Here is a 16,539-nt window from a genome sequence, read left to right on the forward strand (position 1 = left end):
CAGGTTAATCAAGTCGCGTGGTAGCGCCGGAGGAGTGTTCCCTTCCAACGGTTCATTTTTGTTGCTCCGTTCTGGTTCAATGATGTTCACACTAGCAACCAAATTCGCAATTACCAGAGCAAAGTCCTTAACCAATTCAAAAGCTGAATCTGGCCCAAGTGAGTCGAGAATCTGAATTGTAAAGGTTCCATCATCAAGAAGTAAATCCAAAATGGTATTTGGGTTCACTAGAATTGTTCTGTCGTCGGAAAATACATGGGTACTTTCTAGCTGAACCAACTTCACGCGATCTGCATCTAAAACTGCACGACCACCGAAAACAGACAGCAAGTCTCTGGACAACCGCTTTAATGCCTCAACCTGCCCTGAAACAAGAGCTGTATAACTTTCTAAACTGCGAAAGGTAATGACAGCTCGCTTAGAAAGTAACTGTATCAGTGCCAAACACAGCCACCACTTATCAGGAGGTTTGCACGCTGGGTTTTCCATTGCCAAATGCGTTGCAATTTTTATGCGGTTACTTTGGAACCAAGTGCAGCACTTGAGCATCGATTCCCAGCGTGTATCCTGAAGAAGAGGAGCGGTCGAATTCTTAGTTCGTATCAGTTTTGCTTGACGGCGTAGATATGCAATTGTCGATGTCATTGAACTGTGAAATTGACCCTTTATTGCAGTTTTAAAAGCTTTCTGGAGTACCGGATCCAACTGGTGGAGACCACACCAGACACGCATGAACCCACTTGAGCACACTTTCTGAAAACGAGCTGCTATTCCCTTGCTGCTACCCGTCATTTTCCGTTCGCCGTCAGTTGTCACTCCCAGCATTACTTCTTTCCAGTCTGGGCACAACACATTCAATACGGGGATTATTGCGTTGAACATGGCTTCCCCGGTATGACTGTCGTACATTGGAATAACCAATAGGTGTAAATTGATAATTTGTCCACAGTGAAATAGGCGGATCCTAGTATCCAAATAGGAAACTGACATGTGAGTCGACATGTCAAGCGCAATTGATAATATCCAAGAGGCGCAAAGCAACAGCTTAATCTTCTGTAAGTTCATCGCACAAACGAACCGCGCGTACTTCGATGGAAGATCAGGAGAACATGATCCAATAGAAACCAATCCTGTTCGTTGTTTTGTATTTGTTAATACTGATAGCGCCATTCGAAACGACATTCCATAGCTTAAGTAGTCCACTATTAAATGAAACTGAAGAGGATTGTTGATGGTCAACACATAATGAGTGCCAGAATCGTCGCGTTTGAATGCAGCTTTCTTAGTTCGCTCCCACGAAAAATTGTTTTCGTCACCATCCAGCAATATCTGCTCAATTATTTCATCGACAATACGTGTATCAATTGAAACAACAATAGGTGCTTGGTTTTCGCTAGCAAATGATCGAATTGTAGGTCGAAATGGCTTCACGTCATCGAAGAAGACACGCTTTGCTTCAGATAAAAGCTGCTCGTACTGTGCCCACCTACTGTAGAACATTTGTGCATCCAGACGTTTTGTACATCAGGACACTATTATCGGCCAATCGTAGTGATACAGAAATTAGAAAAACCTCACCATTGACCATTTGTTTAAACGGACAGGCCTATTTTTATTCATAAAGGGTTGCAGAAAAATCGAGAGGGCGCGCAAAACCGATTCAACGCTGGTCCTCAACATGGCGCGCGGCAGGAAGAGAACCCCATGTGATCGTGGTCGTCGGGCGAATCAATACTCTCGTGAATGTGAAAGCTACACTAAGAAGCTAGCCGTCATAGACTTTTTAAAAGACAACAATATGCAAGAAACTCTCGACAAATTCTACAGCCATCTTATTTCGTCCAAAAGGGAGTCCAAGCGTAAGCGCATATATGAATGGGAGAAATCGAGGGCACATATTGAAGCCATGGTTGCGTGCTCAGCCACTGCGAATCTAAAGTCGGCTAGAAAAAAAGGAACAGCAACAACTTTGTCTCCTACCGCGGAAGAAGGTTTAGTGGAGTGGGTCAACTCAATGCGGGGTGAAGGTGTTCCTGTCTCGAGACTTATGCTGCAGCTACAAGCTTTGCAGATCGCTAAAGACATCGGCGTGCCAGATGGTATTTTCGAGGGACGATGGAGCTGGCAGCAAGGATTCCTCTCGCGTCACGGACTTTCACTGCGAGCTAAAACTCGCCAAGGGCAGAAATCTCCTGCCGCAATGGAAGAAGCCGCTCAGGCGTTCTGGCAGGAAGTGGAAGACACGAAGCGTGAACTTGGTGTCAATAAAGTCTACAATGCTGACCAAAGTGGGATATTATTCGAATATTTACCGAAACAAACAATCAGTAAGAAGGGTGCAAAGACAGTCTGGGTAAGGTGTGGAGGAAAGGACAAGGAACGCTTCACCGGTATGTTCCTGGCTGATTCTACGGGGAAGCAGTACGATACATTCTACGTAGTGAAAACCGAGCCTTCAAAACTCCCAGAGAAAGCTGCATATAACTACATCGCCCAGCACGGCTTTGGCGATAAGCTTTGGCCAGCAATGAAGGACGCTCAAACACAGCTTGGTGTGCAAATCTATGGCAACAGCTCTGCTTGGTGGAACTCCAACCTTTCTGTCGCATTTCTGGACTACCATTTTGCCAGCAGAGACGAAGCAGAACCAATTCTTTTGCTTTGGGATGACTTCTCGGCACATTGGACCGATGAAGTCAAAAAGCATGCAACGTTGCTCAACGTTCATCTACTTAAGGTTCCCCCTGGACTTACTTCAGTATGCCAACCAGCAGACATTTCGTGGTTCCGTCCTCTTAAGCAGCGCTTACGAAGGCAATGGGTGAACTTTTTATCGCAGCAATTGAATGATTACTCCGCTGACGGCTCCCATGGGAAATTCGAGCTTCAGCCTCCTTCAAGACGAGAAGCAGTGACTTGGGCAACGACTGCATGGAAGCAGTTAGGCGAAGTTGTTATCAAGAGTGGGTTTAACCCGCATACAAAACGAGCTATGACTGAATTTGCCGAAAACGATGTTATTGAGCAGATGGAGAGTTTGCAGTTGATTGACGACGCTGTAACAGTTTGCGACGACGACGATGTTGTGGAGCACTGTCTTGATGCATCAGATGGTAACCCATCCAGCATCAATTGATAGATGTGCAAGCTGCATACATACATAAACGTAATCTTGCCTACCTATAAGGTTTTTCATTTTGTATGCAATTTGGTCTGTCCGGAAGCACAAATGTTCTACAGTACTAGGATGCTGAGAGAGAAGGTGGTTTCGGTACGCCTCAGAACGGAAGGGATACTTGTAAAATTTGTTAGTCTGGATCACTTTTCTCTTGGATCCCACCTTCTCTTCCCTGCCAAACGCCATGCAAAAGCGGCATGCAACAGCCAGTATGAAGCCGCTCGTTGGACTTCGCTCACTGACTGCGAGACCGAATTCGAGAAGATGGCTATCTTGGAATGGGGTTGAACGACCTTTCTGTTTGCCAGACATTCGAGCCTGTATTAGCTGGTACGGGGACTCGCCATTCCCTCTGTCGTCCTGCTCAGCCATAACACCGTGGAGATTGATCTGGAAGCCGCCAGTATTGCAATCCAACGACGGAGAAGAACAGTTTTCTTCATGAAACCTGGCATTTTCTAAGAATAGGATATGGCGCGAATGCCAGAAATAGATTGAAATGCCAGATTTGTAGATGCCTGGTCAAGAGAATAAAAGTGCCGACGCTTTTCCATTCCCTCTTCTTCGTCTCGGTCTCGTCTCGCAAGAGACCCGCGAGGCGGAAGGGTCTTTGCATCGATCACACAAAACGTTCTAAAATTCGTTTTTCAAAGAATAGTATTCTGGTATTATATTAAATACAAATGTATTAGAATATAAACATGTAATTGAATACTTCAACTACTGAATTTCTGTACGACCATGACTTGGTCATGGTCGTACAGCGTCTTGTCGCTGCTAGTGGAGTGTAGTCGGGTGATGCGGGTGAGCGGAACCAAGGTGCGACTTGGAGACAGTGTCATCTACGAATCTGAAGTGGATGTGTTCATCGCTTTGGGGCTCGAATACAAAGACCCCACCGGACGCAACTGCTTCGACATCAAGTTTATTGAGGAGGATGAAGCTAAAGCCAAGCGAAACTCTAACACCAATGGAGCTGGTAGCGAGTAAGGATACACTGTATTCCGACATGTATACCTTGAAGTGATAGCACAAAGTTGTAAGCTCAACATGTTTAACTTGGCAAAAAATGGCAACTTACCGATTTTTAAAATGGCAACTTAGTATTTTAGAGTCAATTCAAAATTGATTTGAATAAGTGTCTAACTTTGTCATGATTCAAATTTGGATAATGTCACGCTATAGGTCGCGGGTTCGAGTCCTGTTTTGGAGACACAGCCTGATTCACGCTGCAACTCACCTTGCTCAAGATGCCGCTGTTCCTCGCGAACCTGGCAATGTCCAGCTACTTTCTGGCGCTGTGCTATGTCCTGCTCACAGCCATGACAGTTAATAAGTACCTAGAAGTGCGGGGTGTGCTCAAGCGCTTACAGCACACGACGTGGAGCACCGTACAACTGCTGATTCTGAGCTTAGCCCTGGGCTCCTTCTTCCGGTCAGCCACCTTTTCTACACTATGCATCCTAGATTCCCAAGCGACCGCAGACCTCCCCACTGGGATTTCGGGCGCTAACCCGTGGGTGCGTGGAGGGTTGCCGTCGCATTTCGGAGAAGACGCCGAGGACACAGATGGAGGAGACGCAGCAGGGAGCCACGCTGAGGCGGAGTTAGATTTCTACAACAAAGTGGTGGCTGTGCTGTTCAATTTGCCTGATTTCCTCTTCGTTTCGTCCTACTTACTGCTCGTGTTGGTGTGGGCTGAAGCTTTTCAGTCGGTACGATCTTGTCGGAGATTGTAATGTTGATGGTAGAAAATCTAACAGCTTTGTCGCCTGTAGTCGCGGCGTCATTGGTTTTCCGCAGCAATGTTTAGACGCAAGTGGATGATTTTCTACTTAGTCTTCAACGGAGGACTATACTTGACACAGCTGGTGTTGTATGCTAGTCTGTTCCTGTACGATACGAACGGGATCTTCGATCACGAGAAGCAAGATCGCCTTAGTCCTGTACGTCTCGTATGTGGACCTAACATACTTCGGTGCTGTTAAAGTTGACATTTTGGATATTCTGTTGACTGTTCAGATCCCCGCGATGATTTTTTACTTGGTCGCAGCTGCAGATTTGTTTCTCCCGATCATCATCTTCTCGACGTGGCTGTACTTGACGCTGTCACTGTCGGGATTTCCATTTAAGTCGCAATCGGCACAGCTTCGGCTTCAACGGGTGGGCCGTCTTGTTATGGCATGGAGCTTTGGACGCATCTTGTACAGTGTTATGACGCTGCTCACATTCACCAAGGTAACAACAACTCCTGAGCAATATTGCGATTTTGTTAATGAAGATCACATCTTGAACATTTTCATTGATCCTCTGAACAACAGGGTTGGTTCAATGTGCACCGCGAAAACGCCTCGGTACGATACAAAAGTTTGAGACAAAGTTTCGTGTTTTGTGGTGACTGATGGTGTTGCACGTTGTGGAGTAGACACAGGCAATGTTGCTCGTCATCGTGTTTATTGCAGCAGAGCTGATCCCCATCTATTTGACGCTTGACAAACGTTTGCTCGCAATGCTATCTGTGGAGAACTACGAGCCGCTCCTTGGGAACTCTGAATTCTACCGTTAATTCGTCGTGGACAATGTGATATTTATGCGATGAATTTATACTATGAAGACGTCGGCACGAGTAGCTGTAGTCGTCAAAGAATTACGCTCGTAAATGACATCGTGAGAACCAAGTCCATTTATTTCAAGAACAACACTACATGTAGTAGAAGGAAACAACAAACTGATTACTTGCGTGTTTGAAAACGGTGACCATGTTAAGGCAATGAAAATACTGCTATAAATGTCAATCCAGTGGCGGGCTCATTGCGGATCATACCATCATACTCAGGGATACCCGAAAATGCAATACTTGGATTAATACATCGATGTGAGCTGAGAAAATTAAATTCAATTATTTGCAAAACTTCGTAAGTCACGATTGTAGTTCAGAAACATTATCATCTCGAGCCTGGCTGGAGACATTCGCTTCCGTAGATCAGACAGTACCAGCTTAGCGAGAGAGAAGAGCGCTCACACTCGTTAGACGTTGGCGGGATGTACGCGACGTCGACGTAGTGCGCAATTGCGTTTCTTGAACGCCGCTCTCACAATAGAACGCTCTTCGGCGGCTCTTGAAGACGACCGTTCGAGATCAGGCGACCTAAATTCAGCGCAGGCTAATTTTTCCGCGACGTTCAGCGCGTCCCCACGCTGTAACTTGACTAGACCTTACTCAAAATTGGGGTCGTTCCCGTTGCTGGCAGCCATAAATTAATAATTAAATTAAAAAATTGGGATTAATTTTTACGCATATTATTTTTTCGAGCTCTTTTCTCAGTCTCTACTTTTTGTTCGCAATTCTTGAGAAACATACCGTCAAGAAAATGATAAGAAGGATCATAGCTAGCCCCGTAGATCGGAAATACTCAAACACTTACCACAGTACTACGGTAGTAGTAGTAATTAAATATGCAACAAAAAGCGTACAGCTGAACAAGAAGTAAATTATAAGCGAGCACATTATGATATGTACAAGCTTCCGACTGGTGTGGTTGGCCGGCTGGCGCACTGGGAGCTCGACTATTGCCAAAACAAAAAGAATTACGCTTAGTTGCGCTGGGCCTCGCCGGGCGAGCACAGAATAAGTCCCTTTGGCGTAATCGTTTCTTCTTCTCGAAACCGTTTCCTCCCGTCGAGCGTCGACTGAGCAGCCAGCATCGAGGAGCTACACCACAGCGAAGTCGAACATTGGGCGAATGACAAGTGACTCCCAGTCCACCAGCTGGAAGTACGACTCAAGCATTGGCAAGCGGTTACCTGCAACTGCAGAAGTGCTACCGTATTTGCCGCGAATAGAGATGTCGAATCCGCCCTGTGCATCCATGCGCCGTGCAAACTTCCACATGAAGCACTCGTCCGTCCAGACCAGGTGCTGTGCGTCATTTGTGGGTGGCACTACAGACTTGCTGATAATAGCGAACGTGTCCTTATCAATCGAAATGCGACACACAAGGGTCATGGCGTGGCGCGGAAAGCTCTCTCCAATAAACTGGTGAATGTTGCGTGTCAGGTACATGTTGTCGTTCAGCTTCTTCAGAATCTGGAAACACCAAAACAGCCAACGTCAGTTCACACAATCAGTGTACAACTCCACGCTGTGTGCAACGTACGTAGAACTTGCTTCGCCGGCGGTGCAGCAGCTCCTGTTTGGCCTCATCGTGAAACATCGCCCAAGTCTCGTTAAAGACACGGGCCATGTCCTCGTGCACGAAACTCTTCTCGGAAAACGTGTGCATGTACATCGACTTGGACTCGCGTTTAGTCTGCCAATCCATGTACGTGGCAGCCTCTCCACTCACTTGGTACTCCATCATCTCCATAAACGCTTCTCGGGAGGTTTTCTCCAGCTCCTCATCGGGCGGGTACTTGACGTTCTTCATAAACTGGATGCTATCGGTGGACGGCTAGTAGCAACAACAATAAAACGCATAGCATTGTCAGTATTTGTGCCATCACCCATTGATTGCTGCTCAGCACGCACCGGCATGGCCTGTTGAATTTTCTCGGCGAAACGCTGGCGCTTGCGGTTCTCACTCAGCAAAAACTCCTTCTGGCGACGTAGACACTTGGTGAGCTCCATGACTTCTACGTATTTTTCAATCTTGCTGGAGCGCTCCAGTGGCAGGTTGGCCTTGTCCTGATTGGCACGGGCTGCAATGCGACTGGCCAGCACATTCTCTAAGCGCACGATCTCCGACCGCATTTGCTCATTGTCTGCCTGCGAATGTCAAAGGAGAAGGCATTTAATATGGGCATAGGACGCATCGATTGCACTTGGAAACGTACACCGGACGAGCTTTTAGCGTACGGGCGCGTGGCCAGGCTGTTACCACCGTTACCGGCGCCGTCATACTGGTCGTCACTGCCGTTGCTTCCTAGCAACGTGAGGGCGTACTGGTCGTTGCCGAGATCCAGCGCCATCGTCCTGTAGTTGGTGATAAGTGGAAGGCGGGGAACGCGAGCCTAGTCAGGCCGATGCTGCTGTTTCCTCTCCCCGTCGACTGATCCCATAAAACTCAAAGCCGCAGAGAGCAAATAGCCTTGGATATCGTATTAAATTTAGCGATCTTTAAAATTATCGTTTTATAGACCACAGAAGAAAACAATCAATAAGCCTTTGAAAACCAATATAAAACAACCGATCAACATTGCGTTTTTAAGACTGACTTTGTTATGTATCGAACATAAGGAAGGTGGACCACGCTAAATAGAAATTGATGTCTTTACATAACGCTACGTAGCCTACACGACACTTCAGCTGCCAGATTGTCCATCTCCCTCGCCGCCCCGTCTGTGCCAATTCGAAGCTCCTCAGCGGACGCGCTCTCACGTCACTCGCCAAGTTGGAGCTCGAGCCAACAAGCCTTGTGCGCAGCCAAAACATAAGAAGCCAAGGGCTGTCTTCTGCGTTTCCCTACGTATCACCGCCAGTATTTGACACATGGGTGACGAGAAGAAAAAGACGTCGCGATCACCGCTGGCCGCCGCAGCTTACGGCGGTGCGTCTGTGCCAGCATTGGCAGCTTCAACGTCGGCTTTAGTGCACCCAAGCTGACTCGGATGGATGGAGACCGACGACTAAATTTCTCCGTGTTGCTATACAGGTCCCGTGGACGGCAACAGCTTGGAAAGCGTCACGCCGCTAAGTTTGGAGCCCGAGTGGGACCCGTACGTCCACCGCAAGTATGGCGTTGGCCTACAGCCGATCGTGGTATGCGTCGGAGATACATGTATCGTGAAAGAAGGGCAGTGTACTCACATCGTAAGTATGGATTTGATACAGGGAGTGCTGCGCAACGACCGAACGCCGCTTAATACTCCATATACACCACAGCTCATGAAACTGCATTTAAAGCGCCATGAGGCGTATGATGAACGCCACGAGTACAATGAGCGGCCTGGCAAGCAGCTTGTGACTACGGTCAAGTCCAAGATTGTACTGGTCATGCAGCCTGTGCACAAAATACGGTGCGTACGTCGTAGTTACGCTGTCTTTTCAGTGGTTTTCTTACGAACTCGAGGTGCAATCCTGAGCAGGGCTGCTGTGGAGCGCATTGTGGCGATGGTTGTGCCGAGATTTGTCCAAGAAACGACGTTGTTTGTCAAGGTTTGTCTCAACACTTCAACTGTAGGGACAATGCTTTTACGACTTGCGGTCATCTGATAGTTTTAAATGTTTTCGTGTGTAGCTACGCCCATTGATCGTCTGGCACTTCACTTCCGTGGTGTGTGTGCCGTTCGTTATTATGCTGAGCCCGATGCTTATCGCACTCAGTATTTGCACGTCGCCCATTTGGATCTCCGGCGTTGCAGTTCTTTTCGTTCGCCTGTTCATGCGGAGTCAACCTTCTATTGAGGACGAGTTCAGTCCGGATCCCGAGGAGGGGGAAGAAGAAGAGGAGGAGGAAACGAGTCCGCACCACCCGAATTCCATGTACCGACGCGCGCACCTCACCAACAGCAACGGCCAGCGAGGATACGGCTAAATTGCCTGCATTTTGCGCTGTCCCAGTTAGTGATTTATTTTTCGTCGTACTCTGAAATTGAAAAGTTCAGGATGAGTAACCACAAAATCATTGCTCAAACGCCTAACTTAATGTGTTAGATCGCTTTCGTGGTCACGACCACGGCACCGATCACAGCTGCAGCGACTCCGAAGAAAAAGTCGTTGGTAAACTCAAAGCTTTGCACGTTTGCGGAAGTCGAGGCCCCACTATGCTGCGCATCTGAGTCAAGCACTCCAACAGAGTCGTCGATCTTTATCGACGCAGAGGTCTTCTCGCTGAGAGCAGCGGAGTCGATTGGTGTAGCTTCGATCGGATACGCTTCGTCGTCGAAGTGAAGATGCACATCCAGCATTGAACCGAGGAAGTCTGTGATGGGTACCTCGTCAATGGAGCGGCCTAAGATGTCAGTTCGGTAGTCAGGTGTCGACAGAAGCATTTTCGGGTCGTAAAAGTTGAAGAGGTCCCGGAGAGTCCCGTTGCGGATGGAGTCGCCGACCTTCATGCGTTGGAGGTAGTCCAGCGTCGAGAAGGTAAAGCGATCGATGACAGAGAGCCCCAACTGCATCAAAAGAAGCACATCTATAAGTCAGCACCACAGCAACAGCAAAGCGAAATCCAATTACAACAATTGAACCTCAAAGTCGGAGTGGTGGGCGTACGAGTTCTCGCCTGTCTGCGAGCTGCCGATGGTTACCACTTTGGGGGATTCGAGAGCATTGGACAGCGAGCCTGCCTGACATGTGTCGACCATGAAGAAGATTTCGTTGTAGCTGTGCAACATTAAGCACACAGCTTAGCTGGAACAGTTTCTTAGCCATAGCACAAGGAGAACTTGAACCCACCGCTTCTTGACATGCATTTCCTGAATAGAGTCGGCAAGGTCCTGGCTCGACATCTCTTCAAAGTCCTGGCTCAGCCGAAAACGTCGCAGATGTAAGTATTTTAGCTGCGTTGGTCTGTGTATGCGTTAGTGGCTAACGGACGCACCTGGAATTTCAGAAACCCGTCGCCACCGTGTCCGGACATGTAAAGCTGCAAAACACAGGTGCATTCACGTGAGCGAAAGGGACTGCGACAAGCTCGTACGTAGAGATTCCTACGAAGATGTTGCTGTTCTCGTCCGTGTCCAACTTCTTCGATGCAGGCGTCCCAGGCTCATGGCGGCCTGCAAGATTTATATCTTGTTAGCATCCGTTGCATCTGCTAGTGACACTCACTTTACGCACCCGTTAGGACGGTGATAAAGTTGGCGACCGACACCTCCGAACCGCGATAGTCTACTTCGACGTTCTTACCATAGCTGCGAATGGTAGCGATCACAGATAAGTCAGCAGGTTTAGTTGTCGGAGCCTTCAGTCCAGGAGCAGTTGAAACGAACAGGTTGATCTTCTGCGTTCGACTATTGAACACTTGTCCTGGGAAACAGTTGCGAGCATTGCATGGCATTTGGTCCGCCAGCATTAGGATGATCTAGTTGGAACAAGATTCGTCGCAGCAACGCGAGATGCAACATCGTGTCACCGAGCTGTAGTTTCCTTCTTTATGTACTATAATTCGTTCTCTGACCTGACTGTCCGGGATACCGAGACGCTTAACAGAGTGATAAAGCGACAGTGCATTGGCCACGTGTCTGTAGTTGCTCCAGAAGCGAGACGTATCAACCTAAGCAACATGCAGGTGGTGTTTTCTGTCAGCAAAAGTCACGCCGAATCGTGCACGCGCTTTACTTACAATCACCGCCCAATTATTCGTGTGGCGGTGGTAGTGCTCCCCGAAAACGCAGCTTAGTAGCAGCAGCAGCGGCACCCAGAACGAGAGCGAGAGCGTCGTCATTCTCCCTCAAATGCAATAATGCCGGTTGCTGTTCAATTATCAATTATCAAAGGAAGGCTTTCAAAATGGATATTTTCGTTTTGTCATTTTTGCGATAGACAAGTGAAAAAGTATTTTGTTTACCTATAATAAATTATACTTTTTATAAAATGTAAATTATGTATTAATATTTCTTCAGGTAAATTAATTCCTCTTTTATTTTATTTTTTAAATCATACAAATACACAATTTAAAGTATTACATGTAACTGAAATTTGTGCTGTTGATTATAAATACCGGTACCTAAATGCATCTTTAATTTTTTGTATTGTTTCAGAATCATAAGCAAGATGTCGGAGTCTCTTGTGGCGCTGGTGCGCGTCAAGAAGCGCGACGGACGCGCCGAATTCTCGCTCAAAGGACTACGCTGGACCGCTGATGCATCTCCCGAGGCCCCCACTAGCCACCCGCCCATCGCCGTACCGTGGAGCACTGTTCAGGACCAGCAGGTGTCATCGCTCTCAAGTCCTAAGGCCATGATCCGTCTGCGCCTCGCACACAACTCGACACTCGTGCTGGAGTTTGTTGCCGAGTCCGGCAGCCTGGAAGAAGCTTTCGAAGTGCGCGAGCAGGCCAAGGATTTTATCGCTCGCCGGCTGCGTGAGAACGGAGCTAGCGGGACTCGCTCTAATGCTGCAGCACTGTGCAACCCCACGGAGATCAAGCAGCGCGCCGCGTTGCTGGCTGCTAACCCGACACTCAAACGACAGCACACAGAGATGGTGAATGATGGTCTCATCTCGGAGGAGGATTTCTGGGCGAGCCGTCGCCACTTGATCGCTGGAGAGGCCAGTAAACGACAAAAGACGGGCAAAACGTCAGCCATCCTGACGGACCTGGCAGCGGACAATGACGCGGGCGGTAATGTGGTCAAGTACAACTTGAACGCAGAAGTGATTCACCAGATTTTCATTCAGTATCCCGCCGTCTACAGGGCTTACCAGGGGCAAGTACCCGACAAGATGACAGAGACGGAGTTCTGGGGAGCATTCTTCAAGTCCAAGTACTTCCATCGAGAGAGGAAGGCCGGACACGAAGATATGTTTACCAAGTATGAGGAGAAAGAGAAACAAGAGGCTAAGGGAGTGAGTATCGACCCTCGCGGGATTGTGGACCCGTTGATTGATCTTACAACGACGGAGGAAGATGCGGCAGTGCACCATGCCAAACGGCACATCACAGAGAAAGAAAACCCGTCCAGTATTACCATCGCCAAGTTCAATCGGCATGGAGCTTATGTTCTAGACCCGGCGCATGCTGGGAAACTACAGCAGCAAAAAGCAGGGAAGGGCAATGCACAGCAGACGCTGCCTCAGAAAAAGAAAGCAGGTTATCACGACAATTTAGGGGATGCTACGCTTCTGGATGATCTCCAGGATAAAGCTTCACCACCGTACAACCCACTAACATTGGAAGATGAGTCGCGCTACTTCCAACACGCCGAGAAAGGAACGACTGACAGCAGCACGACGAACAAGCTGCCACTATCTGACGCTGAAAAAGTGTTCCAGGCGACGTGCAAGGCTCCAATCAAACTGGAAAATGCCTATCCGACTTCTAAGACGTGCTTTAATGTACTGGCCGAAGTAGTAGCGTGCTCGGATTCGACGAGTGATTCAGCTTCAGCATCGTCGGCTGCGAATTTGGCGAGTGGCGCGTTGGCTGCTGAGTACATTCCGAACGAATTCAAGAAGCAGGTCTACAACCAATTCCACGATGTGTGTGAATTACTGCGACATTTCCTCTCGTTTAAAGCTAAGGTGGCCGAAGGTGGCGGCCCAGAAGCGCAGCGAAAACTCGACAAGATCGTGGAGAAGATGGGGTCCAAGTACGACGAGCTGGTCAAGCTGCGTGAATCGTTGCCACCTCACGAGAAAAACCTGCTGGCTCCACTGCTCAAACCTTTCGATGACCAGCTCAATCTGGCCTTTATTTAACTCGATTCTTTCCCTTTACCCATGTTGAGCAAAGAAGCACGTCGTAATGCAATATTTGCATTAGGAAATACACGATAGAGTTAATTTTTTTTGTGGTATTTTGTGACGAATCGCGTGACGCGATGGACTCGAGCGCTGCCTCTGTGAATGATGCTGCAGTTATGGAGGACCCAAGCGGCTTCTCTGATGAAATAAAGGCATCGCCACTAACTGCAGCATCGGCATTAGTGCCGTTTTCCTTTCGGAGCCCTTTCCATGATGCCCTACGAGATGCCACCCGTTGGTTCCCAATCGCCGGTACTAGTAAGCGCATTCGCATTGATCAAGCATGGCAGAGCGACGGGCGGGGCGGCACGTCGTTGGGCTTCGGAGCTTCGGTATACGATGCAGCCATTGCATTATCACTGTATCTAGCATCTCATCCAGATCTAATAAAGGGGGGTCGAGTCATCGAACTGGGATGTGGTCCAGGACTTGTCGGCGTCGTTGCTGCTCACCTGGAACCAAAGAGTATCGTCATTACTGATGGAGATTCTGCATCGGTTGCACTCACACAGCGCAATATCAAGGCAAACGATCTTTCGGAAGATGTGTGCACTGCTGAGGAATATCTCTGGGGTGACTTGGAGCATCACCTTGTGAGCAGCAACGCCAAATACGACGTGATTCTTGGAGCAGATATCGTGGCTTGTCCGTACGCCTCGGCCTTTGAATCACTGATGGTGTCGCTGCAACAAATGGCTGGACCCAAGACACTAATTCTGCTTGCCTACAAAAAGCGTCAAAACACGGAAGAAAAATTCTTCGAAGCGTTTGAAAAGGTATTTAAAGTCGAACCGATTGACCGATCGGAGCTACACCCGGACTTCCAGGAAGGAGGCGACATCATGATCTTCAAAGGGCGTCTGAAGAATCAATCGTAGAGACTGGAAACAGTGAATAGCTGAGTAAAGTCTACAAGTATTTGTCAAAGTTACTGTAGAACTGTACTAAATTACCTCGTGCTATCTTGCTGCTAGTGTTGTACTAGTATTTGTCTTGCCAGGCGGTCGATGAGAATTCGGCTGAACTCGTCGGGATTCTCCATGAACATTTGATGGCCTCCGTTCGGCACACGGAAGAGATCAGCAGAGCGGCCCTTCTGCTTGAAGCTGTCCACGATACTCAGTCCATTGCGGTAGTCCATCCAATCGTATTCACCGTAGATGAACGTAAGCGGCATCTTCACACTTTCGGGAAGCAGCGAGCTCACGAGTGGACGAACCGCATGCGCTCCAGGAGCAAGATGCGTGGTCATGACGCGTTCTCCGCTCGGTTTGAGGGCCCAGTTGTGGTACATGTACTCCGCCATCTCGTTCAAGTCGACACGACCGTCTCGCATGGCGCTTCCCTCCGACATGAATGAGGTTCGGCGGTGCACCACGTTTTGCACCAGCTTTGGTCCATACGGTCCCACAAATCGAGCGAGAGACATCGGTGTCACACCGTTCTCCCACGCCGAGAAGACCATGCGTCTCAGCCATGAGCGACTAGCAGCTCGTCCTTCCTCCGTCGTCGGATCCGGAGGTGGTGGTGGGTGTGGCACACCTGCTGGAGATGCCAACACGAGGTGCTGTAGCATCGAACGAAGTAATAACCTTCGTTAGTGGGTACAAACGAAAATGTGCACGAAATATTGACTCTACTTACGTTGACTTGGTCAGGGTGCTTCAATGCGTATGAGGATGCGAAGATAGCCTAGAGCACATAAGATAGTGTCAAGAATTTGGATTGGCCAAGGCAAGCTTGATAGCACGTCTCACCCCCATTGAGTGGCCGACCAAATCAAAATTTTCAAGCTTGATCTCCTTTTGCCACTTCTCGAATGAGCCAACGATGAAATCATCGGCACTTTCATACTACAAAGCAAGCAAATGAGTGAAACTCACATTTAGTTGAGTACCCGAATGCTTAAATGATCAATGGGTGACCAGATGCCTTACGTCATTGAAATTGAAGTCAGGGCGATCCGACCGGCCGACACCAATCCATTCCACTGCGTACTGTCATTAATAAATATCGCACAAACAGAGTTATTTCTCAAACTCAGTTGAAGGCTCAGGCTTCTCTACATACCACATTGAAGTGCTTGGACAATTTCTCTAAGTTCTATTGTGCCACAATTCACTTCAGCAAATCCAATCATGCAATAATATCATTGTAGCAGTGAGCTTACCATCGCCCACACCGCGTTACCGCCAGCGAACCCGTGGACCAGAACAAGGTTTTTGGCACTCTCGCGCTTCTTTTCGTCGGAGCAGGGCACCACCACGGTGCCCAACTGTGCGACTTTCTTCATCTCGAATGGCGTCGAGATAGCGCGTGTGAAAATCTTGCGCTCTGCCTCCTCAAGTTTGGAGTATCTTGCAGGGACCCATTGCCAAAGTCGTCCCTCGGTTGCAACACCTGCGGCAAGCAGTACCGCTTCAGCATTGACATCTCAGTTACCTAAACATGCAATAATTCAGCTGCTCAGCAAGCGCGTACCTGTTGTGGCGGCGATGGGGCGCAGCATTCGAAGCATTAGAGGCTGGTGATGCTTAAGGTTAAAACAGTTATGCGGTCCGAGGACGAGTGATGCGCGGGTTGCATGACCTACATTCCCGTGAAAGACAAGTAAACACTTCAGGATAGCATAACGCATGTGACATGATAGTTTTTGATGGCGGATTACGCGCCACAATGATTATGTGGCACTAACTAAATGGCTCTTGCGAGAGCCGCAAGCACAACCTCATTGAAAGCTGGAGCGTTGTCCATGAAGAGCTGGTGACCCGCTCCGGGAACCAGCACGACTTTCACCCCATCTAACGTCTCAGCTACTTTCTTGCCGTGACTGGAGCTCATCCAATCGGGTCCACCGCCGTAAAGGAAAGTGACGGGGATCTGGATATTCTCGGGTGTCAGCATCTCACACAGCGGTCTCTTCGCGTAGACCCCTGGTAGTAAATGCGAATGC

The 16,539-nt window shown here is 48.5% G+C and overlaps 8 protein-coding genes across 8 annotated transcripts; 5 read left to right on the top strand and 3 right to left on the bottom strand.

The window, feature by feature from the left end:
* Positions 1–3,919: 3,919 nt before the first annotated feature.
* PITG_03518 (uncharacterized protein) lies at positions 3,920–4,168 on the top strand (the record flags this gene model as incomplete). The annotated part of the gene is made up of 1 exon (XM_002906539.1): positions 3,920–4,168. One exon carries the CDS (start codon positions 3,920–3,922, stop codon positions 4,166–4,168), a length of 249 nt encoding a protein of 82 aa, XP_002906585.1.
* A 237-nt stretch (positions 4,169–4,405) lies between these two features.
* PITG_03519 (uncharacterized protein) lies at positions 4,406–5,744 on the top strand (the record flags this gene model as incomplete). The annotated part of the gene is made up of 5 exons (XM_002906540.1): positions 4,406–4,893; positions 4,957–5,124; positions 5,201–5,416; positions 5,500–5,532; positions 5,604–5,744. 5 exons carry the CDS (start codon positions 4,429–4,431, stop codon positions 5,742–5,744), a joined length of 1,023 nt encoding a protein of 340 aa, XP_002906586.1.
* Positions 5,745–6,651: 907 nt separating this feature from the next.
* PITG_03520 (uncharacterized protein) lies at positions 6,652–8,182 on the bottom strand (the record flags this gene model as incomplete). Its single annotated transcript, XM_002906541.1, has 4 exons — positions 6,652–7,265; positions 7,336–7,629; positions 7,707–7,943; positions 8,012–8,182. 4 exons carry the CDS (start codon positions 8,144–8,146, stop codon positions 6,891–6,893), a joined length of 1,041 nt encoding a protein of 346 aa, XP_002906587.1.
* A 395-nt stretch (positions 8,183–8,577) lies between these two features.
* Positions 8,578–9,564, top strand: PITG_03521 (uncharacterized protein; the record flags this gene model as incomplete). The annotated part of the gene is made up of 5 exons (XM_002906542.1): positions 8,578–8,724; positions 8,830–8,936; positions 9,009–9,193; positions 9,263–9,325; positions 9,415–9,564. 5 exons carry the CDS (start codon positions 8,667–8,669, stop codon positions 9,425–9,427), a joined length of 426 nt encoding a protein of 141 aa, XP_002906588.1.
* A 262-nt stretch (positions 9,565–9,826) lies between these two features.
* PITG_03522 (GPI-anchor transamidase, putative) lies at positions 9,827–11,565 on the bottom strand (the record flags this gene model as incomplete). The annotated part of the gene is made up of 10 exons (XM_002906543.1): positions 9,827–9,908; positions 10,050–10,291; positions 10,367–10,502; positions 10,575–10,639; positions 10,720–10,764; positions 10,833–10,897; positions 10,959–11,032; positions 11,111–11,202; positions 11,299–11,394; positions 11,464–11,565. The coding sequence occupies 10 exons, from the start codon at positions 11,563–11,565 to the stop codon at positions 9,827–9,829; spliced, it is 999 nt and encodes a 332-aa protein (XP_002906589.1).
* Positions 11,566–11,894: 329 nt separating this feature from the next.
* Positions 11,895–13,541, top strand: PITG_03523 (general transcription factor IIH subunit, putative; the record flags this gene model as incomplete). The annotated part of the gene is made up of 1 exon (XM_002906544.1): positions 11,895–13,541. The coding sequence occupies one exon, from the start codon at positions 11,895–11,897 to the stop codon at positions 13,539–13,541; it is 1,647 nt and encodes a 548-aa protein (XP_002906590.1).
* Positions 13,542–13,702: 161 nt separating this feature from the next.
* On the top strand, positions 13,703–14,464 carry PITG_03524 (uncharacterized protein; the record flags this gene model as incomplete). Its single annotated transcript, XM_002906545.1, has 1 exon — positions 13,703–14,464. One exon carries the CDS (start codon positions 13,703–13,705, stop codon positions 14,462–14,464), a length of 762 nt encoding a protein of 253 aa, XP_002906591.1.
* Positions 14,465–14,556: 92 nt separating this feature from the next.
* Positions 14,557–16,104, bottom strand: PITG_03525 (cleavage induced serine protease family S33, putative; the record flags this gene model as incomplete). Its single annotated transcript, XM_002906546.1, has 7 exons — positions 14,557–15,153; positions 15,231–15,278; positions 15,344–15,439; positions 15,512–15,583; positions 15,657–15,689; positions 15,757–16,004; positions 16,068–16,104. 7 exons carry the CDS (start codon positions 16,102–16,104, stop codon positions 14,557–14,559), a joined length of 1,131 nt encoding a protein of 376 aa, XP_002906592.1.
* Positions 16,105–16,539: the final 435 nt, after the last annotated feature.

This window comes from Phytophthora infestans, genomic scaffold, assembly GCF_000142945.1.
Source record: "Phytophthora infestans T30-4 supercont1.4 genomic scaffold, whole genome shotgun sequence".
Lineage (NCBI taxonomy): Eukaryota > Oomycota > Peronosporomycetes > Peronosporales > Peronosporaceae > Phytophthora > Phytophthora infestans.